The sequence below is a fragment of the Elephas maximus genome, chromosome 5 (genome assembly GCF_024166365.1).
Source record: "Elephas maximus indicus isolate mEleMax1 chromosome 5, mEleMax1 primary haplotype, whole genome shotgun sequence".
NCBI lineage: Eukaryota > Metazoa > Chordata > Mammalia > Proboscidea > Elephantidae > Elephas > Elephas maximus.
Window position 1 is genome coordinate 86,543,722 of NC_064823.1, and position 23,606 is coordinate 86,567,327.

The 23,606-nt window shown below is 38.3% G+C and overlaps 1 protein-coding gene across 4 annotated transcripts in view; it reads right to left on the reverse strand.

Annotated features, from left to right (window-relative positions):
- The window catches only part of SLC4A4 (solute carrier family 4 member 4), a 387,871-nt gene that overhangs the window by 114,467 nt on the left and 249,798 nt on the right, over positions 1-23,606 (reverse strand). For all 4 annotated transcript variants that reach the window (XM_049886070.1, XM_049886071.1, XM_049886069.1 and 1 more), the window contains exons 8-9: positions 10,308-10,465; positions 2,489-2,576 (exon numbers count right to left, since the gene is read on the reverse strand). In XM_049886070.1, the coding sequence (XP_049742027.1) occupies positions 2,489-2,576; positions 10,308-10,465 (246 nt within the window). The remainder of the gene's footprint in view (positions 1-2,488; positions 2,577-10,307; positions 10,466-23,606) is intronic.

Genomic DNA, 23,606 nt, shown 5'->3' on the forward strand with positions numbered 1-23,606 from the left:
CTCAAGATCATATTTTAGCTTTCCTGGACTTGCTCTGATTTTCTTCAGTTTCAGCTTGAACTTGCATATGAGCAATTGATGGTCTGTTTCACAGTTGGCCCCTGGCCCTGTTCTGACTGATGATAACGAGCTTTTCCACTGTCTCTTTCCATAAATGTAGTCCATTGGATTCCTGTGTATTCCATCTGGCGAGGACCATGCGTATAGTCACCATCCATGTTGCCGAAAAAGGTATTTGCAATTAAGAAGTCACTGGACTTGCAAAGTTCTATCATGCAATATCTGGTGTCTTTTTTATCACCAAGGCCATATTTTCCAACTATTGAACATTCTTCTTTGTTTCCAACTTCTGCATGCCAAATACCAGTAATTGTCAATGCATCCTGATTGCATGTTTGATCAATTTCAAACTTCAACTTCCTCATCTTTGGCATTTGTGGTTGGCACGTACATTTGAATAATAGTCGTATTAACTGGTCTTCCTTGTAGGCATATGAATATTATCCTATCACTGACATCACTGTATTTCAGGTTATATCTTGAAATGTTCTTTTTGACAGTGAATGTGATGCCATTCCTCGTCAATTTGCCATTCCTGGCATAGTAGGCTACTTGATTGTCTGATTCAAAATTTCCAATGCCAGTCCATTTTAGCTCACTAATGCCTCGGATATCGATGTTTATGCATTCCATTTCATTTTTGATGATTTCCAATTTTCCTAAATTCGTGCTTCGTACATCCCATGTTCCGATTATAAATGGATGTTTGCAGCCGTTTACTCTCATTTTTAGTCATGCCACATCAGCAAATGAAAGTCCCGAAAGCTTGACTCCGTCCATGTCATTAAGGCTGACTCTACTTTGAGGAGGCTGCTCTTGACTAGTTATATTTCAAGTCCCTTCCAACCTGAGGGGCTCATCTTCTGGCACTACACCAGGAAATGTCTTGCTGCTATTCATAAGGTTTCACAGGCCACTTTTTTCAGAAGCAGACCAGTAAGTCCTTTTTCCTAGTCTGTCTTAGTCTGGAAGTTCCAATGAAATCTGTCCACCATGTGCGACCCTGCTAGAATTTGAAATACCAGTGGCATAGCTTTCAGCATCACAACAACATGCAAGCCACCACAGTACAAAAAACTGACAGACATGTGGGGCCTTCCACTACAGAGACTGGAAAATCAAGAGAGTTACTTTCCCAGTCTCACCTGCAGATAAGGATTGACATGTCTGATCAATGAGACAGAAGAAAAAGGTTGCCTGGGAAAGCTCTAGAATACCTGATAAAAGAGACAGACACAACTAATGTCACCTCATCTCCTCTTTCTGCTTTGAATAGATGTAAAGCCTGAGGCTAACCTTAACAGCAATCTTAAGACATGAAGCAGGAGCCTAGGTTCTTGATTTATCATTAAATAGTTACATTGAACCAACTTCAGAAACCACCTACCTCCAAACTTCTTTTTATGTGAGAAAGGTAAACCCAAAAATTGTTTAAACCACTGTAAGTCAGACATTCTGTCACAGCCTAAAGCATTTCTAATTGATACATCATAGGAGGAAGAATTTAAAAAATACATATATATACATACACAAACATATAAATAAATGAACTCACTGAGATGCTCAGTCCCATCAAGTGGGGAAAAAAATAGCATAGCTATTCTTCAATGCTCTCAGTCACAGGATAATGAAACCATCAAATAAATATCTACAACTAAAGAGAAAAGTATTCTTTTCTCCACTTTACACCTGGCAAAACTGGCAAATAGAGTAAAAAAATTGGAAAAATAACTAAATTAGACACAGAAGCAGAAATCAGTGACCGTGTATTCTAATACTATTTCTGAGATTTACCATACCTAAAATGGGTGTTATAACATTTGAACTACTATGAGAGTTAGTAAGGCTATAACCCAAAGTGCTACACACTCTGCAGTAACGACTGCTAATGCATTTTAGTATTTCTATCATTCTTTCCCACAAGATAAGGACATCACAAAAACATGTAATTTCTGATACCTAAGAAAAAAAAGTATTATCTATTTTGTTGTGCATTATTTTCCTATAGAATCCAACATTTCTGAAACAATACAGTATATGGACACTTGAATTCCCAGAATGAATATACTAAATATTTCTAGAGATAAAGTTTAAGTTAACACAGAGTTGAACTTTTTAGAACTATTTATAACATACATCAGTTCTATGATTTAAACATTTTTAAAAAAGAATGGAAAATATATTTTATGCCAACATAGAGTATAGAATTCAATGCAAAAGCAAAATGCATCTCCTTACTAATGGAAAACTGTGTAGAAGTCAGCTCACTTGACAAAAATGACTGTGCCTTGTGTATTAAAAAAAAGAAAGAAAAAAAGCCTGATAACCATATTATTTGAATTGAATATACTGTAACATCCATTTCACAGTAAGTATGAAAACAGCATAACTAGGACACTCATGGATTCCCATTTTCCTGATTCCGTACCTCGTCAGACATCAAGGTGGCAATGGCTCTGCCAATCTCATGGTAGGACTTGGCTTTCCCCTTAGGACCTAAGAGAATGAACAAGAACCTAAAGGAAAAGGAAAGAAGCAAAGGCTTTAACATTTCATTAGACTCAGTATTTATAATTAAGAAATATTTATCCTACTTCATAAAAAAGTTAGGCCTAAAATTCATCTTTAAACTATTTTTGGTAATACGAAGAATTCTCTGTTACACTACTGGGAAATACAAATTGTTGCTCAGTTTATTTAGAGGCAAAGGAGAATTTAGCATGGGAAACCTGAGAAACTTCCTCACTGAGTGGGAAAGGTTCACTTTATGACTTGTAAAATTTTCTTTCTTAAATGTTCTTCTTCCGTCTTTGGAGCATCTTTGAAGATTCAGAATCTTTGGAGAAAACCGATAAAGCACAATAACTAGAAAGACTTAGCATATCTTCAGATTTCTCAGACTTTTCCTTACCCAATATGGGCAGTGACAGATGATCCTTTCCAAACTTTTAAGAAATGTTTCTACTCAGAAGTGACTGGGAGTCAGCAAGAACCAAGTCCTCTACAGCTGAGCCACATGCTTACAGTCAAAGTAAGGAAAAAGAAATATGAGATAAATTCAAAATAAAGCATCTTTCACAAATGGTTAAAATTTTGTACATGTCCTCACTTCCCTCTCTAAAATAATTTTCGTGATAATGCACAAAGCACTGCTGCATAGCAAGTAGGTCCTGCAGCATGCATTATTAAGCTTATCCCCACTTAGGATCACCTCTTATCATGCTGGAAGGATTCCCTCACTGATCATAGAGGCAAAAATGCATGTCTTGACAGGAGAGAACGTGATGAATAAACGAATATGAAAAAATATCCAAAGGGGACACTGGATAATCCCTTGATTATATTCTAACCTAACATGGAGATAATGAAGATAATAAAAATGATAACATCATACGTTTACACAGCTTTTTAAAGTTTGCAAAGTATTTCACATTCATCACCTTGTTTGATCTTCCAGACCACCCTCTGCAGTAAGGACAGATATTCTATTCCCATTTAATGGTGAGGAAACGGAGGCTCGAGGTTAATGGATAAGCCTAGTAAATGGCAGAGAGCAGACAGGCCATCTAACCTCCTGCTCTTTTTACAATTCTGTCTAATATTACTCACCCAATTTATATACCAGGGTTATGATTCAACAGAAAAAACCTATCCAACAGTCACGTTCATAGGACACTCTAGAGAAAGAGCATGTGGCTACTTAGCTAGGGACAAGAAACAAGGAATGGTTTAGCATTTTGCTTAGTAGAATTTTTTTTTACTCATTTATTTATATAGCTTCCTTTAAATTAAAAAAAAAAAAAAAGATTATCAGCAAATGCTTTATAAACTGTTAGGGACTGTCTAAAACGCCCTTGATTAGATACTTCTTTTTTTCATAAAAAAATTAATTCCAAAGGGGAAAGGAAAAACAAAAAAACAGAAATTAAGAGTATAAGAAGGCATCCAAAAGTTTGAACACTCGGGATTTATACCAGAATAACCTAAAACCATTAAGCACTTATTTGCTTATAAATGAGTTCCAGAGTGGAACAGCACACTCATTTTCAAGTGTTATCATAGTACATGAAATAGCAAAAGCAACCAGCAGTCAGGAAAGTCTATTCTAGTGTGAAGGAGTCACATTAGGATTGAGTTTTAGTTCTTCTGACACTGAAAGTGGAAACCCCGGTGGCATAGTGGTTAAGTGCTACAGTTGCTCACCAAAAGGTAGGCAGTTCGAATCCACCAGGTGCTCCTTGGAAATTCTATGGGGCAGTTCTGCTCTGTCCTATAAGGTCACTATGAGTTGGAATCGACTCGACAGCAATGGGTTTTTTTTGGGTTTTCTTAACACTGAACCCTAACTTACACTAGAAATTTTCTTCCTTTGAAGCTGACCCTAAATTATATATCACTGCCTATATTGGTACAAAGATCTTCTTTATAACATATATATATGTGTGTGTGTGTATATGTATTGTATTTTTCTGAATCAATTGATCACTGATTTGAGTGGAACACATACAAAGACTATTTAACCATTAGAGTAAAATACAAATTTACTGGACATATCTCCCAGTCTTATCTTCCTGTCTACAGATTGACAGTTGTCAGCCCAGACAATAAGTGCCTACATTTAGGCAGAAGGAAACCGTGGTGTCACGGCGGTTAACAGCTATGACTGCTAACCAAAAGGTTGGCAGTTCTAATCCACCAGGTGCTCCTTGGAAACCCTATGGGGCAGTTCTCTTCTGTCCTCTAGGGTCACTATGAGTCAGAATCAACTCAATGGCAATGGGTTGTTTTTTTGTTTTTTGTTTTAGGCAAAAGGGGGAAGCTTCAGTGCAGCAAGAGAAAATACCTAACCACCTGGATTCTTAATACATTTTTAAATAATGGATTTCCTGTGCCTATCATTTTTCTTTCTAAGGAGCCCTGGTGGTGCAGTGGTTAAGCACTCAGCAGCTAACCAAGAGGCCAGTGGTTTGAACCTTAGTACCTATACCCTAACTTTTCAGTAATACATGTTCTCCGAAACCTTTCCAGAACCACTCTGCAAACTTCCGACTTCTCCCTAGCATCTCCCTCATGATTTCAGCTTACAAATACGCATTACAAAAATGTATTTACCAGCTGACACATGGGCTAATTATCAGGCTGACTCTAAGGCAACAAAACCAAAATGCTGTCTTGTTATAAGGCAAGATTGACACAGTGGCTGCAACAATGGGCTCAAACATAGCAACAATTGTGAAGACGGTGCAGGACAGGGCAGTGTTTCCTTCTGTTGTACATAAAGTCATAACGAGTTGGAACTGACTCAACAGTGCCTAAGAACAACAACATAGAGTAAGAAAAACACTCTCATTGATATTCCTCCAATAAAAACTTTGGCAGAGGATGGGTAACTATTCCAAGAGCTGATAAAAGTAATGGAGCCTCCGAGTTAAATCCTGTAAGATGAGGGCATACATTTTCTATACAGTATTTACTCTTTGGTCTCTGCTAAATAGTACCAGTCAAATAATGGACGGAGGCAGCAGTCTAATGGTTATTATAACATACAGCATAGTAACTAACTCAGTAAATGAGAATTATACTAGTTCAGTAATACAAAGGTACAATTCCCCTTTCCTGGAAAGTGTAATTTTTATTTAAAAAAAAAAAAAGAAAAATGTATTTTGCCTTTAATGAAATATCACCAAATACCAAAAAAGAAACAACACAGTTACATATCAGTTAAAATTTTCACATTAGTCTAAAACCAAACCAAACCCCTGCTGTCAAGTCGACTCTGACTCCTAGTTTAGTCAGGAACAATTCAGTAATCCATCTCCTTAAAATGATATAGAGACGGAAGGTGGCCAACATAAAGCAGCAGAAAACATCACCATTAATCAAAAACTATCTGTAGAATAGAGGCCCTTAAGAAGCCTCTAATTTGGACTGCAGGAGGACATTGGTGGTGCAAACAGTTAAGCGCTTGACTACTAGCCAGAAGGTTGGCCGTTCGAACCCACCCGGAGGCTCCTCAGAAGACAGGCCTGGTGATCTTCTTCTGAAAGGTCACAGCCATGAAAACCCCAGGGAGCAGTTCTACTCTGCACATAGGGTCGCCATCAATCAGAATCTACTCAACAGCAACTAGCAACAACAACGATTTGGACTGCGTTATTGAGAAGGGGATGAGAGATCTGGGAAAAAGAGCAGCACAGAACAACTCAGCAAGTTGAGGATGGCTCTGTCTGAAACATGTTCTTCCCTCCTTAACCCTCCAAGAACGGAAAGCTGTTATAACTTTTATGATAGTGGCACATCCTGCCAAATGCAGCTTTTATAATGTACTGAAAGCTCGTTTCATGACCAAAGCTGTTTTTTGTCAATGGACAGATGTTATTTTTAACCAGAGCTTTTTTTCTTTATTAAAAAATTAGGGTAAACATCACATTTGTGTGGCTGAAGGGCACAGCCTAATGTTGACAGCCCAGAAAAAAAATCGATGTATGTTACTGAGTTCTTTTCATTCAACTCATAATTAGAAATAAACCATAGTTAGAATTTTTAATAGTACCAAATTGTCTCAAGAATCTTCATGAGGCCCTTACTTTTGTGAGCTTTTTCATATAACTAATTAATTACGCACAGAGATGCTGCTGCTGACATTCTCCACAATGAAAAGAAGTAGCAGATGATCTGTGTCCGGAACCAATGGACTATACTCACACTCACAAAATAATTACAGGCAAAAACAGAGCACAATATCAGAAAAGGAGTCAGCCTTCCCAAACTACTCAATCACTTCATAAATGATGCTCACCCCCGTTCCTTCCTGATATATCACAGCTATTTCAAGAATAAACTCAGCATGTACCAATCCTTTACTCCCTCCTCTCAAAACAGTGAATCAAATAACCCATTATTCATATTTAGCGGCTTTGAAAAATGTGGCTAAACTGTAGCTTCCAGCATCAATTCAAGAGGGCCACAAACCCACCATAATCAACCACATTTCAGGCAGTCAACAGCAGCTAGCAATTAGACTGGTGGACGTGACAGAAGTATGCTAGCAGGACCTCCCTCTCAATCCCGCTAATGCTTTTATTTTTTTATCAGTTTGATAATTAAGCACAAACCACTCCCTTAAGGCAAAAACTACTTTCATAATCAAATCATTATTGATAACATAAATTATATATTAATTTACAATGATACTAGACAGGTAAACATTCTTAGTTTTTTTTAGAGGACTAGAGCTCACCAAATAATTATTTGTTTCTTATATGGGCAAATCAAGATCAGAAAAGGAAAAATTGATCTGGAGTTTTTATCATTCTTCATAGGAAAATGTAAATATTTTATTTCAGTCCATTCTTGATATGTCCTTACTAAAAAAAAAAACCTATTTCTATCGAGTCGATTCCGACTCATAGTGACTCTATAAGACAGAGTAGAACTGTCCCATAGGGTTTCCAAGGAGTAGCTGATGGATTCAAACTGCTGACATTTTGGATAGCAGCTGAGCTCTTAACCACTGCACCACCAGGGCTCCCAGGATATGTCCTTGGGCCCTCCCTAAGAGTTTAACCTCAGAGTTAGAAATCTGCAATTCTATTCCCAGCACTGATAGTGAATCTTCCCTTTGCCTCCAAGTTGAAATTATAAAATGGGAATAATAATATTTATCCTCTACACAGCTCAAGTAATGTCCTGGTAGTGCAGTGGTTAAGAGCTCGGCAGCTAACCAAAAGGTCAGCAGTTCGAATCCACCAACCACTCCTTGGAAACCCTAGGGTCACTAGGAGTCAGAATCGATTCGATGGCAATGGGCTTGTTTTTGTTATTTTTTATAGCTCAAGTATATGCGAGTGTATCAGGTGTGAATATAAGATGGCAGCAAGCAAAGTGCCTACAATATGCTAGGAAAATCATAAACACATCCTACTAAGTCACCAAAGACCAAAGAATAGAGACATAGACTTGTGTGCTTCCAAATTGATAGCAAGAGGGCCCTAAGCAGACAGACATCCATAGCAGCAGTCCAACTGCAAGCAGAAAGCTAACAGATCAACCAGATAATAAACAGATGAGCCTTGCGAACTCTACGCAACAAAGAAAAGCTGCTTGAGCCACATTTCCTGAAACTAATACTGTTCACTAGTAATAGCAATAATAATAATAATAAACGTAACAGTATAACTTTCTTCCACTTTTAAAAGAAAGAGCTACCACAGAAAAAAAAATATGTACAAAAACAGGTCTTCCTTTAGTACCACAGACTAGCATGTACGTTAAAGCATGCTGTCAAATGCAGAGGCAGTCCCTCACAATGATTGCCACATTCCTTATGGGATTTCCTTTATTGGATTTCACAGGAAGCAGCCATTGTAAATGGCCCCACATTACTCATCAAAAATGAAAAAAACTAATGAGCCTCCCTACTCAGGGATTACAGCTTGCACTGGTTGCAGGACAGCAAATGGAGAAAGCTATTTCCTGGGAAAATGTTAATATGCAAGGATATATTGTTTGGATTATTGCCCTAAAATAGTTTTCTGATATTATTGAATTATATTCTCTTGAATTGCTTGGCTGCTTCTGCTGACTCAAATGATGCTGTAATTTCACCTCTAGACTAGCACCCTCTGGTATGGAAGGAAAAGGAGAATGAGCCAGACAAAAGCAGATGGCAGATGATAAGGCTAGACAGAGGGGCACAAGAATAGTCATGACTTGCTAATCAAAGAGCTCGAATTATTGTTCAGTAAAAAGCCTTTTAAAACATTTTATTTGTAGCTTCTAAAGAAAAACTAAAACTGAAAAAGCTAGAGCAATTGTCTTCAATACTTCTCGCATTTTTTTTTTCTTTCAACCCCCAGCAAAGTTAGTCCAAAGAGACATAAATAAAACCATGGGGGCACACAAGCTGGACTTCGGCCATTATCTGAGCAGCTATTCACCAGGTGATGGTTCAGATAGAACTACAAGGCTCTGCTGGAATGTCTTCCAGCAAAAATCTAAGTTACAGAAAACACAAGTCATGATAATCCCATTAACTGAATAAGCTATGATCATCTCCTTTGCAGTACTATTTGTCCAGTGACTGCTGCATGTATTATTCCTATTTTAAGTGTTAGAGAAATATAAAAATGGGGAAGAAACTACATGCATGATCAGGAAAAATGCCTACAATCTATAAATTAGGAGGCCGTTAGGAAATTTCCTCCTAACCTGGCTCCACACAAACACTGTGCCTCTTGTGACTACAGGTTATCATGCTCCGACTTCTGAGATTCCCAAGGAGGATGCAGAGCCCTTCTTGCTCATGTGGGGAAATGGAATAAAGGATTACTCTACAAAGCGCAGGTACTAATGTCTCTTTGTCACCTTTCTGACAGAGAGTTCTTACTACTGTCTGCATATATAAATGTTGTGAAATAATTTTCATGGGGAAATATTTTAAATGTAATATTTTAAAGCCTTCGGGGACTTACTTGGAAAATACATGAAGCTCAAAGAGCTGGAATCTGTTTTTGAAATAAGGATTGTATAGCTTTAAATATTCAGTTTGCCGGCCCACTGTATTTTCATATTAGCAAAAATATATGACTGAAATAAATAAAATACAAGGTGTTTGAACAGTTTAAAAAAAGAGTGGATGATTGCAACATAAGAGTAATATGCTTCCTTTTAAAATAAAAAGTTATTGCAGCATAATACATAACAGCAAAGTGTACAAATTTAAGGATAACAGCATCATGAAGTTTTATGTGTGTGTGTATATAGGTAACTGCTACCAATTTTCTGATAAAACACAGAGCAAATGAAACCTTCTGAACCATTTACCACCTGTATGGCCTAGCAAAAATTACTTAAGCTCTCAGATTCAGTTTCTTCATCCGTAAAATCCAGATACCTATTGTTTGTACTTTAAAATACTACTGGGGTATTAAATAGAATAATCCATAAGAAGAAACCAGTACACTGCCCAATAAATTATTATAATTATTATTATTATTATTGTTACTACTACTATGTAAATGCCAAGTAATCTGATAGTATAGTCAGACTTAGCCATTATTTCAGATTATATCTCTCCTACATGCTGGCACTGGTTATATCCTGATTATGTTGATTCTTTAGCCTTTAGACTGTGGGAAAGATTTTTCCATAACCACATCATAGGCCCTGACTTTTCTATGACTACATTGTAGAACCTGATTCTTCTAGAAAGAGGTAAGACCACAATAGGTTGGGGAGCAGCTTACCTCGTGGGCACAGGGACCTCAGTCAGGGCACCCAGCATGACAGCCTGCTGCAGTCGAACAAAGGCAATGAAAGGAGTGTCCAAGAAGTCAACCTCCCCAACAAGCACATTCGAAGCTTCTGCATCACGTGGAAGTTTTTTCATGAATTTGTTCTTCAGCTGCATGAAGAGAGCCAAGAAAACATAATGTATTTACAGAGAGGGGCCAAAAAAGAGATATCCCATGTATCGTTCATGGAAAATTCCTTCTTAAGGCTACACGCAACAGGTCCTAGCTAGCTGTTTTTCTATTATGTTTAACCATGCTATTATAATAAACTTTCTCTGTATCTTGTATCAAGAATATTCAGGGCATAATATTCATGATTTACACATAAAACAATGTGTAGAATGACCCCATGCATTTATTTATTTATTCAACAAACATTTATTGAGAGTCTACTCTAAGCCAAGCACTTATCTAAGTCCTAGGGATATAAGGATGGGTAGACTAATCCCATGCTCTCCTTGGGCTAACATTCCAGTGCAAGAGAAATAAAATACGATTTCAGGTAGTGAAAAGTGCTAAGAAAAAAATAAAACGGGGGTATTATCAGGGTGGTCAGGGAAGCTCTCTGAAAAAATACATTTGATACCGGAATGAGGGCACAAGCCATGCAAAGATCTGAGCAAAGAACATTCTAGGCAAGTCCAAGGCCTCCAATAAAGAAAGGAATTTGGCAGCTGGAGAAATAGTAAGAACAGCAAGTATGGCAGGAGCTGAAGGAGCAAAGGAGAGGAAGTAGCAGCAAGTGAAGTTGCATATGTAAGCACAGGCCAGACTGTAAAGGCCTTGAAGGTCATTTTAAGGAATTTGGGATGGTTTAGATCTAAATTGCCTACTAGAAGTCCAAGTTCAAAGGTGGAGTAGGCAGACATAAATTTGGGACACAAAACCATGTAAGAAATATTTAATGCCATGGAACAAGATGTCACAACCCCGAGAGTGAGTGCCACTAAGGAAGTGGGATAAACTCTAAGCCCTGGACCACTCTAACTTTTATAGCAATAGGAAGAAATACCAGCAGAGGACACTGAGAAAGCAGCCAGTGAGATCGGAGAGAAAACCAGGATCGAATGCAGTCCCAAAGCCAGATGAAGAAAGTATTCAATAAGAAAGTATAATCAGCTGAATCAAGAGTTTCAGAAAGTTCAAATAAGATAAGAGCTAAGAGTGGATCGATGAATTTGGCAAGATGGAGGTGCTGGGTAATCTTGAAAGATGCGGCATTCAGCTTCCATATTACACCCAGGGAAACTCTATGGGGCAGTTCTACCTTGTTCCACAGGGCCACTATGAGTCAAAATCAACTCAATGGCAACAGGTTTTTGGTTTATAGATGTGAAAAGGGCAACCATGAGGAGGGTCTAAAAATATCAAGTTTCTAAAGCTGTTATTGCCACAGTAAGCTGCAGGACCACCACGTGTCTGTGAGTTTGTCATACTATGGTGGCTTTCGTGTTGCTGTGATGCTGGAAGCTATGCCACCAGTATTTCGAATACCAGAAGGATCATCCATGGTAGTCATGTTTTAGCAGAGCTTCTTCACTAAGCCAGAGTAGGAAGAAGGATCTGGTGGTCTACTTCTGAAAAAATAGGCCAGTGAAAACCTAATGAATGGCAGGGGAACATTGTCTGGTACAGTGCTACAAGATGAGCCCCTCAGGTTGGAAGGCACTCAAAACATGACTGGGGAAGAGCTGCCTCCTCAAGGTAGAGTCAACCTTAAAGACGTGGATGCGGTCAAGTTTTGGGATCTTCATTTGCTGATATGGCACGACTCAAAATGAGAAGAAACAGCTGCAAACATCCATTAATGATAGGAACATGCAATGTGTGAAGTAAAAAATCTAGGAAAACTAGATATCATCAAAAACAAAACAGACCAATTAAAAACCGATATCCTAGGCATTAGTAAGCTGAAATGGACTGGTCATTTTGAATCAGACAATCATACGGTCTACTACAACAGAAATGACAAATTGAAGAGGAATGGCGTTGTATTCATCGTCAAAAAGACCATTTCAAGATTTAGCCTGAAGTACAACGCTGTCAGTGATAGGATAATATCAATATGCCCACGAGGAAGACCAGTAAATATGACTATTATCCAAATTTACCCACCAACCACTAATGCCAAAGATGAAGAAATTAAAGGTTTTTACCAACTTCTGCAGTCTGAAATTAATCAAACATGCAATCAAGATGCATTGATAATTACCGGTGATTGGAATTTGAAAGTTGGAAACAAAGAGGAAGGATCTGTGGTCGGAAAATACAGCTTTAGTGAGAGAAGCAAGGCTGAAGAATGCCTGATAGACTGTTGTAAGAACAATGACTTAATCACTGCAAATATCTTTCATCAACAATAATCACTGCAAATATCTTTTGTCAACAACCTAAACTGTGACTCTACACATAAGTGTTTCAAGTCCTCTTCACTTTCAGCAAGTAAGGTTGTGTCATCTGCATATCAAAGGTTGTTAATGAGTCTTTGTCCAACCTGGATGTCGAGTTTTTCCTCACATAGTCCAGATTCTAGGATTATTTGGTAAGGATACAGATTGAATAAATATGGTGAAAGGATACAATCCTGACACACACCTTTCCTGATTTTAAACCACGAAGTGTCCCCTTGTTCTCTTCGAACAACAGCCTCTTAGTCTATATACAGGTTCCGTATGAGTACAATTAAGTGTTCTGGAATTCTGATTCTTCGCAATGTCATCCACAATTTGTTGTGATCCACACAATTGAATACCTTTGCACAGTCGATAAAACACAGGTAAACATTTTGCTGGCATTCTCTGCTTTCAGCCAAGATCCGTCAGGCATCAGCAATGATATCCCTCGTTCCATGTCCTCTTCTGAATTCTGCTTGAATTTCTGGCAGTTCCCTGTTGATGTGCTGTTGCAACCACTTTTGAATGATCTTCAGCAAAATTTTACTTGCATGTGATATTAATGATATTGTTCGATAATTTCCACATTCAGTTGGATCACCTTTCTTGGGAATAGGCATAAATATGGATCTCTTTCAGTTGGTTGTCCAGGTAGCTGTCTTCCAAAGTTCTTGGCATACATAAGTGAGCACTTCCAGTGCTGCATCAATTTGTTGAAACATCTCAATTGGTATTCCATCAATTCCTAAAGCCTTGTTTTTCACCAACGTCTTCAGTGCAGCTTGGACTTCTTCCTTCAGTACCGTCAGTTTCTGATCGTATGTTACCTCCTGAAATGTCTGAACGTTGACTAAGTCTTTTTGGTACAGCGACTCTGTGTATTTCTTCCATCTTCTTTTGATGTTTCCTGAGTCATTAAGTATTTTGCCTTCAATAGTGCAAATCGAGGCTTGAATTTTCTCTTCAGTTCTTTCAGCTTGAGAAATGCCAAGAGTGTTCTTCCCTTTTGGCTTTCTACCTCCAGCTCTTTGCACATGTCATTATATACTTCGTCTACTCCCACTGCCCTTTGAACTCTCCTGTTCAGCTCTTTGACTCCGTCATTTCTTCTGTTTGCTTTAGCCACTTGATATTCAAGAGCAAGTTTCAGAGTCTTTCCTGACATTCATTTGGGTCTTTTCTTTCTGTCCCACTTTTTAAGGGCCTCTTTCTCCATGTATGATGTCCTTGATGTCATCCCACAACTCGTCTGGTCTTTGGTCATTAGTGTTCAGTGTGTCAAATCTATTCTTGAGACCATCTCCAAATTCAGGAGGGTTATACTCAAGGTCATGTTTTGGCTCTTGTGGGCTTGTTCTAATTTTCTTCAGCTACTTGCCTATGAACAATTGAAGGTCTGTTCTGCAGTTGGCCCCTGGCTTGTTCTGACTGATGACATTAAGCTTATTCATTGTCTCTTTCCACAAATGTAGTCAATTTGATTCCTCTGTATTCCATCTGGAGAGATTCATGTACAGAGTCACCTTTTGTGTTGCTGAAAAAAGTACTTCCAGTGAATAGCTTGTTGGTCTTGCAAAATTCTATCATGCAATCTCAGGTGTCATTTCTATCACCAAGGCCATAGTTTCCAACTGCTGATCCTTCTTAGTTTCTAATTTTTGCATTCCATTTACCAATTATCAATGCATCTTGACTGGATGTCTGATCAATTTTTAGACTGCTGAAGTTGGTAAGAATCTTCAGTTTCTTCATCTTTGGCATTAGTGGTTGATTCATAAATTTTAGTAATAGTTATATTAACTGATCTTCATTGTTGGCTTATTGCTAGTATCCTATCACTGACAGAGTTATACTTAAGGACAGATCTTGAAATGTTCTTTTTGACAATGAATGTGATGCCATTCCTCTTCAATTTGTCATTCCTGGCATAGTAGACCATATATGTGATTGTCCAATTCAAAATGGCCAATACCAGCCCATTTCAGCTCACTAATGCCTAGGATATCTATTGTGTTAGTCATCTAGTGCTGCTATAACAGAAATAGCACAAGTGGATGCCTTTAACAAAAAGAAATTTATTTTCTCACACACAGTGTAGTTGGCTACAAGTCCAAATTTAGGGCATCAGCTCCAGGGGAAGGCTTTTTCCTCTCTGTCAGCATTAGAGGAACATCCTTATCATCAATCTTTCACTGGTCAAGAAGCTTCTCCATGCAGGAACCTTGGGTTCAAAGGATGCACTCTGCTCCCAGCACTGCTTTCTTGGTGGTATGAGTTCCCCAATCTGCTTGCTTCCCTTTTCTTTTATCTATTGTAAGATAAAAGGTGGTGCAGGCCACATCCCAGGGAAACTCCCTTTACATTGGATCAAGAATGTAATCTGATCAACGGTGTCACATCCCACCCTAATTCTCTTTAACTACAGGCAGAGATTATAACACATAGAAAAATCACAAGATGGAGGACAACCACACAATACTGGGGATCATGGCCTAACTAAGTTGACACATATTTTGGGGGGACACAATTCAATCCATGACATCAACTTTCAAGTATTACATTTCATTTTTGACAACTTTCAATTTCCTGGATTCATACTTCATCTATTCAACTTTTCTATTATTAACAGAAGTTTGTAGCTGTTTCTTCTCTTTTGAATTCTGCCACATTAGCAAATAAAAGTCTCAAAAGCTTTACTCCATCCACATCATTAAGGTCTACTCTACTTTAAGGAGGCAATTTGTCCCCAGTTGAATTTTGAGTACCTTCCAACCTGAGGGGCTCATCTTCCGGCCCTACGTTAGACATGCTCTGCTTATGAATATAAGGTTTTCACTAGCCAATTTTTTTAGAAGTAGATTGCTAGGTCCCTCTTCCTATTTTGTTTTAGTCTGAGGGTAAGAACAATTTGTCTCTATTTTACCACACACCTACTTTGCAAATACTTGAACTGTAATAAATATTAGGAATAGACTCTGTAGCACCAAAAATCAGACCAAAAGCCATCAAATGCCCAGAAAAGTTAGAGAGATTTTAAGTTTCAATCTAGAACTTAATAGCTATGTCTGGATCTATCACTAAGCAACTACCTGGGTCATAACACACACAGAATACCTCAAAATCAATATACTTCCACAAAATGTTTTACTGGTACTATGTTACCTATTTATTGAGATTAAAAAAAAATAATAAATGTTACCTATTTATTGAGATTACCATGCCATATATTGGAAAATTAGGAGTATATTCCTAAGGTTTAGATGAAATAAACTGTATTCTATATGGTCTGAAGAGAGGTAGTCGTAAAGATATGCTATTGCTCATTTTACTCAGGATTTACATTTGTTACCATTTCTAAATACTGTTTCTTTAGGTCAGTATTTCTCAAACTGAATTTGTGAAATACTAGTGTTATAAGAAGAACTAACAGAATAAAATAAAAATATGTTGTGCCAGAGGTGCCCCAGGACTCAGTCCTTGGATTGCTCTTTCCTATCTGCATACTTTCCCTGACTGATCTCATCAAGTCTTAATCCTTTAAACACCGTCTATATGCTGATGACTCACAAATTTATATCTTCATCTGGAATCTTTCCCCTGAACTCCAGACCTATAAAAACATTTCCATGTAGATGTCTAATAAGCATTTCAAATCTCACATGTCCAAAACTGGGCACTCCTGATAATTCCCTCAAACCAGCTTTTCCTGCAGCCTTTCCCATTAAGTTAATAGTATAATCATCTCTCTCTAGTTGATGCAGTGGCCTCCTGGGTGGTCCCCTGCTTCTGCCTCCATTATACTCATGAGAGCAGACAGAACAGTCAAATCAGGAGCCAGATCATGTCACTCCTCTACTCAAAACCCCCTAAAGGTCCCATTTCACTAACAGTGAGGCCAATGTCTTTGTGACAATCCACAAGCCCCAGCTTATTATTATCCGGCTCTCCAGATAATAATAAGCCCTGACTTATTTCCTACTGCTCCCTCTTAGTTCTACTATCCAGGCCAGCCACTCTAGTCTCTGTGCCTGTCTTCAGACATATGAGCCACACTCTCACCTCAAGGCCTTTATACCTGCTGTTTCTTCTGAATGGATTGTCTGCTTGGCTCCCTCCGTCACGTCTTTGGATCTTTACTCAGAAGCCAACTTCTCAGTGAGGCTTTCCCTAGAAACTCTAGCTAAAATTTCAACCTCCCTTCTCCCCACAAATACTTATTACTTTTTTTCTTACCATTATTTATCACAAACATGCCATATGTTTTACTTATCTCCTTTATTATCTGCCTCCCCTCTGAAACGTAAGTTCTATGAAGGGAGAACTATCCATTTATTTAGTTCAGCGTTGTATCCCTAATACCTAGAAGAGTGTCTGGTGCAGAGAAAGGGTCAGTATTACTTGAATGAATGGTGGCTATTACTTCTGTCCTTCTTAAGAAGCTTTCCCAACTTTCTTCTTAAAAGTATCGAGTTCTGCCCATCCCACCAGGCCACATGGGTGTACGAAAGACAGATGTGGCCAATCTTAGTAAACTCTGCCCCTAACAACAGGGATTGGTCCAAAGTATGAATGCATAACCTAAGCAGGGACAAAGCCCTTCTACAAAACGGATATTTAGATGTGTAAAGATCAGCACTCTCCCTTTCCTCTGAGTTTATTTTTATTCCCTATCATTTTGAAAGGACCTATCTCAGGACTGTCCAGTACGAGAGAATGAGGCCAGCACCCAGAACAAAACAGACAAAAGCTGGAGGGAAAAATGGATGAAAAAGAGGATTGCTAAGTCCCCATCACCAGTCTCAAGGCCCTGGTTCCTATAGCTTCTCCATTCCGTGAGCTCATCAAGAATTCTTCCCAGTTACATAATCCACTAAATTTTGTTTGGGCTTAAAGAAGTTGTGTTTCTGCTTACTGCAGAGCCCAGATACAAAAGTGCATTTTTCCAAACAACTTTGGTAACACCAGGTTAAATAAAATTAAGTAAATATCTCTACTGCAGACTTTCTCAGATCCTTTAATATGCCCCTAGAAATGCTTTATTCCCTCTAGGAAATAAATAAGGCATATTATGGTTTTAAAAACAGATTAGCAATTGCTGTTTTGGACAGGAATTTTCTTACTCTTTCTATCTAACCTCACTTTCAACTCCATTTAATTCTCTTCGAATTTTGTGGGTACCTACGATGTTCAAGGCCTGGTAGTACACACTGTGGAGAACAGAAAGACCCTACTCTCCTGAACTTTAAAGTCCAGTGGAGAAGAAGAAAACGTAGAAATACGTATAATGAAAGAAGAAACATGGATACCAGACGAAAAGTACATTGTGCAATTCTGATCACAAAAAGCAGCAAATATACCAGACAGCAACGTTCAAGAATGGCTGTGGGTCCTTCTCTGAGTCAAAGTTTAAAGAACCCCTCACATAAAGGTGGACTCATAAAACAATGATTCTTATATCTTTTTCATGTACCCCAATAATACCTAATAAAGAAAAGAGCAATGTCTTGAGTATGAAAACCAATCTGGGCTTATACAATCATTTGTGAAAAATAATAAAATACTAAGAAAAAATGGTAAAGATTAAAGCAAAAAGGTAAAGAATGACCCAGGAATTAGAAAGAGCAGTAAAAGATAATGAAAACAAGAAGGGATTCTCAGGCTTTCAGATCAGGTTGAAAATCACCCAATAAACTCATCTGGATTGAATTCCAAAGATAAAGTTTGACATTCCTTTCTTATAGATCATTAGTTGCTTCTCCAAGGGATACTCATCCTAGATTTTAAGGAGGGTCAACTACACGAACACACACAGCGAAGGAAAAAAAAACCTCCTTTAGGCAATCTTGATTTCAGAGAAATGAATTTCAAATGGCTGCCTGTGTAGCTACAATTGTCAAAAGATACTTTGATCAGGTTACAACCCAATTCTGTAAATCCAGATATGTACATTTCAGGCTCCTTTTATACAAGCCTGTATTCTTTCTTCCAGAGTAAGGTCTTGCTATAATTACAGAGAAGTATACAGCTGGTCTTCTGCCATAAATGTTTACTCTTACAACTTCTTAAATTTCCTTACTTTCTATGTGATTTTCTAACAACCCACTATCACTGCATTAGCGTAACAAGAAACTAGAGATTATGATGGATAAAGCAAAAAAAAAGTAGACTTCTATAAAACAGGTAGTTTACTTGGGATGACAGTTACATGTGATGATGGAAAAGGTTATTCATATACAAGCGATAGGCATTACGTATATAAAACAAAAACAAAAACAAAAACAAAAAAACAGTTGCAGTAGAGTCACTTCTGACTCATGGTGACCCCATGTGTATGTCAGAGTAGAATTGTGCTCCACAGAATTTTCAGTAGCTGATTTTTCAGACGTAGATAACTACGCCTGTCTCCCGAGGCACCTCTGGGTGGACTTGAACTATCAACCTTTCTATTAGAAGCTGAACATGTTAACTAGTTGCACCACCCAGGGAATCCAAATACAGATAATCGAAAAAAAGTCAATCTTTCACATACCACCCAGGACTTAGATTCTCCTAGCCTCTTCCACGAACACAGTTTGCATATTTTAGGTTTTCTATGTGGCACCCACCACAATGTAACTGTTAATCAATTTTCAGTTGCCTCATATGCATACAAAAGGTGGACAATGAATAAGGAAGACCAAAGAAGAACTGATGCCTTTGAATTATGGTGTTGGTAAAGAATACTGAATATACTATGGACTACGACAAGAACAAACAAATCTGTCTTGGAAGAAGTGTAGCCAGAATGCTCCTTAAAAGCAAGGATGGCGAGACTTCATCTCATGTACTTTGGACATGCTACCAGGAGACCAGTCCCTGAGAAGGACATCACGCTTGGTAAAGTAGAGGGTCAGAGAAAAAAGATGAAGACCCTCAATGAGATGGATTGACACAGGTGCTGCAACTGCGGACTCAAGGATAGCAACGATTGTGAGGATGGCACAGGACTGGGCAGTGTTTCATTCTGTTGTGCACACAGGGTAGCTATGAGTAGGAAATTACTCAACAGCACCTCACAACAACATTAACTATTTGATCAACATTTATCTTTCTTACCAACACCCTCAGACCTACAGTGTCACCTGGTAAGCAGTTCCAGGCTATCATAAACTCCTGTCACTGGGCAGGGATTTAAACCCTACAGCCTTTTTTATGCCACTATTAACATGTGTTAAAATGACAGCATTTGTAATAAAATTCCATTTATAGCCAAGAGTACTCATGGTCTGTTATTTGAATTACATTTATTAAAATGTGATCTTCTAGGATTTTCAATGTTCTTAGTATAAGTGATGTTTTAAAAATCACCTAAACTTCGGCATACATCCTCATTATTACAAAGCTTAGGCCTAACTCTGGTGGTGCAACAGTTAAGTGCTCAGCCTAAAGACCTGGTGATCTGCTCTCATAAAGATTACAACCTAGAAAACCCTATGGGGCAGATCTACTCTGTAACATGGAGATGCTATGAGTCAAAACTGACTTGACACCATCTATCAACAACGGTAACAACAATACCTACTGCTACTCCACCTCATGCATTCCCTTTTCCTCTCCTTGGAAATGATTTTAGGCCTCCAATCTGTTGTTGTTGTTGTTAACTGCCATCCAGTCAGCTCTGACTCATGGCAATCTTACGTATAAAAGAACAAAATGTTGCCTGGTTCTGCACTATCTTCAAGACCATTGGTCGGTATGTTTCACACTGCTTAATGTCTCATGCCCATATGCTAACATTCACCTTTTCTTCCTGGGCAAAGAGCTTATTCTTGAATTTCTTATTGGTGTTCTTTCCTCTTTTCTACTTCTTGGCTTATTTTCTATTCTTCCTGCTGCTTCCCCCCTTCCATTCTCTTTAGAAACTTTCAGTTCTTATTCTTTTCAAAACAAACTCATCTGGTAAGCTCAAAATCATTCCATATCATCCTAGTTCCATTTCCTTCCACTCCATAAAATCTCTGTATTATATCACATTAAAGCAGAGTTACCATATTCCCAATGTGCTCATGAGAGTCCCAGTTTATTCCATTGCTCTGGTGTAATTATTAATAGTACCTCCTAGCATTCTCAAAAATGTTTTGTTCTAACATAAAAAATTACATGGTCACACTATATTTGAATCACTGAGGCTGGCTCCTGAGCCATACGTGAGAGATCCTTGGAACAAACCAGGATCTTAGTAAATTATTTATTCTAAGCATGAATTTATTCATCTACTATATATATACAAACAATAATATCAACTGCAAGGCAGCAAAAAAAAAAAAAAAGTTTCTTTCCTTAATATCTACCTCTGCCCACTCCTTTCTCTACACCTTGGGAAAAATGATCAATTTGATTAGAATTTGACAAGTATATTGGGACTTTTTTTTGCCCATTGAGAAGGTTTCTTCCATTGCCTCTTCACATATGTAGTTGGTTTGATTCCTGTGTATTCCATCTAGCAAGATCCACATATATAGCTGCCATTATGTTGGTGAAAAAAGGTTATTTGCAATACTCTGAGAGGTACTTTCAGGTATTTGCAATGATATAAAAGGTATTTTCAGTCAGAAAAAGGCCAGGGGCTGATTGTGGAACAGACCATCAGTGGCTCATATGTTTAAGTTCAAGTTAAAACTGAAAAAAATTAGAACAAGACCACTAGAACCAAAGTATAACCTTGAGTCCATCCCACCTGAATTTAGAGATCATCTCAAGAATAGATCTGAAGCATTAAACACTAATGACCGAAGACCAGATGAGTTGTGGAATGATATCAAGGCACATGAAGGAAGCAAGAGGTCATTAAAAAGACAGAAAAGAAAGAAAAGACCGAAATGGATATCAGAAGAGACTCTGAAACTTGCTCTTAAACATCAAGTAAGTAAGCAAAAGGAAGAAATTGATGAAGTAAAAGAGCTGAACAGAAGATTTCAAAGGGTGGCTCAAGAAGACAAAGTAAAGTATTATAGTGACATGTGCAAAGCCATGGAGATAGAAAACCAAAAGTGAAGAACATACTCAGCATTTCTCAAGCTGAAAGAACTGAAGGAAAAATTCAAGCTTCAAGTTGCAATAGTGAAGGATTCTATGGGAAAAATATTAAATGATGCAGGAAGCATCAAAAGAAGATGGAAGGAATACACAGAGTCATTATACGAAAAAGAATTGGTCTACATTCAAACATTTCAGGAGGTAGCACATGATCAGGAACCAACGGTACTGAGGGAAGAAGTCCAAGCTGCACTGAAGACACTGGTGAAAAACAAGGCTCCAGGAATTGACATAATGTCCACTGAGCTGTTTCAATGGATGCAGCACTGGAAGTGCTCACTTGTCTACACCAAGAACTTTGGAAGACAGCACCTGAAAGTGATCCATATTTATGCCTATTCCCAAGAATGGTGATCCAACTGAATGCAGAAATTATCGAACAATATCATTAATATCACATGCAAGTAAAATTTTGCTGAAGATCATTCAAAAGTGCCTACAGCAGTATATTGACAGGGAACTGCCAGAAATTCAGGCCAGATTCAGAAGAGGATGTGGAACCAGGATATCATTGCTGATGTCAGATGGATCCTGGCTAAAAGCAGAGAATACCAGAAAGAAGTTTACCTGTGTTTTATTGCCTATGCAAAGGCATTTATTTGACTGTGTGGATCATAATAAATTATGGATAACATTGCGAAGAATGAAAATTCCAGAATGCTTAATTGTGCTCATGAGGAACCTGTACACAGATCAAGAGGCAGTAGTTCAAACAGAACAAAGCGATACTGCATGGTTTGAAGTTAAGAAAGGTGTGTATCAGGGCTGTATCCTTTCACCATACCTACTCAATCTACATGGTGAGCAAATAATTAGAGAAGCTGGACTCTACGAAGAAGCACAGGGAATCAAGATTGGAGGAAGATGCATTAACAACCTTCTTTATCCACAAGACAAAACCTTGCTTGCTGAAAGTGGTAAGGACTTGAAGCACCTACTTGTGAAGATCAAAGACCAAAGCCTTCAGTATGGATTACGCCTCAACATAAAGAAAACAAAAATCCTCACAACTGGACCAATAAGCAACACCATGATAAATGGAGAAAAGATCGAAATTGTCAAGGATTTCACTTTACTTGGATCCACAATCAACACCCATGGAAGCAGCAGTCAAGAAATCAGAAGACTCATTGCACGGGGCAAATCTGATGCAAAAAGCCTCTTTAAAGTGTTGAAGAGCAAAGATGTCACCTTGAAGACTCAGGTGGGCCTGACCCAAGCCATGATATTTTCAATCGCCTCATATGCATGCAAAAGGTGGACAATGAATGAGGAAGACCATAGAAGAATTGACACCTTTGAATTTTGGTGCTGGTGAAGAATATTGAATATACCATGGACTGCCAAGTACAACCAGAATGCTCCTTAGAAGCAAGGATAGTGAGACTTCATCTCACATACTTCGGACATGTTATCAGAAGGGATCAGGCCCTGGAGAAGGACATCGTGCATGGTAAAGTAGATGGTAAGTGAAAAAGAGGAAGACCCTCAACGAGATGGATTGACACAGTGGCTACAACAATGGGCTCAAGCACAGCTACGACTGTGAGGACGGTGCAGGATCAGGCAGTGTTTCTTTAATTGTACATAGAGCTCTATGAGTCGGAACCTAACAACAATAATGAGAAGGCTACAGGTGCCTTAAAAACAAGAAGCAAGCTGACTGCTTTCTCCTGCAGCAAGACAACTGAATGGATAAAAGAGGCCTGACATCTTCATCCATGATTACTGGTTAGATAAGTAGACCCAGATTCTGTTTCATAGACTCAACTATGTTTCTCTG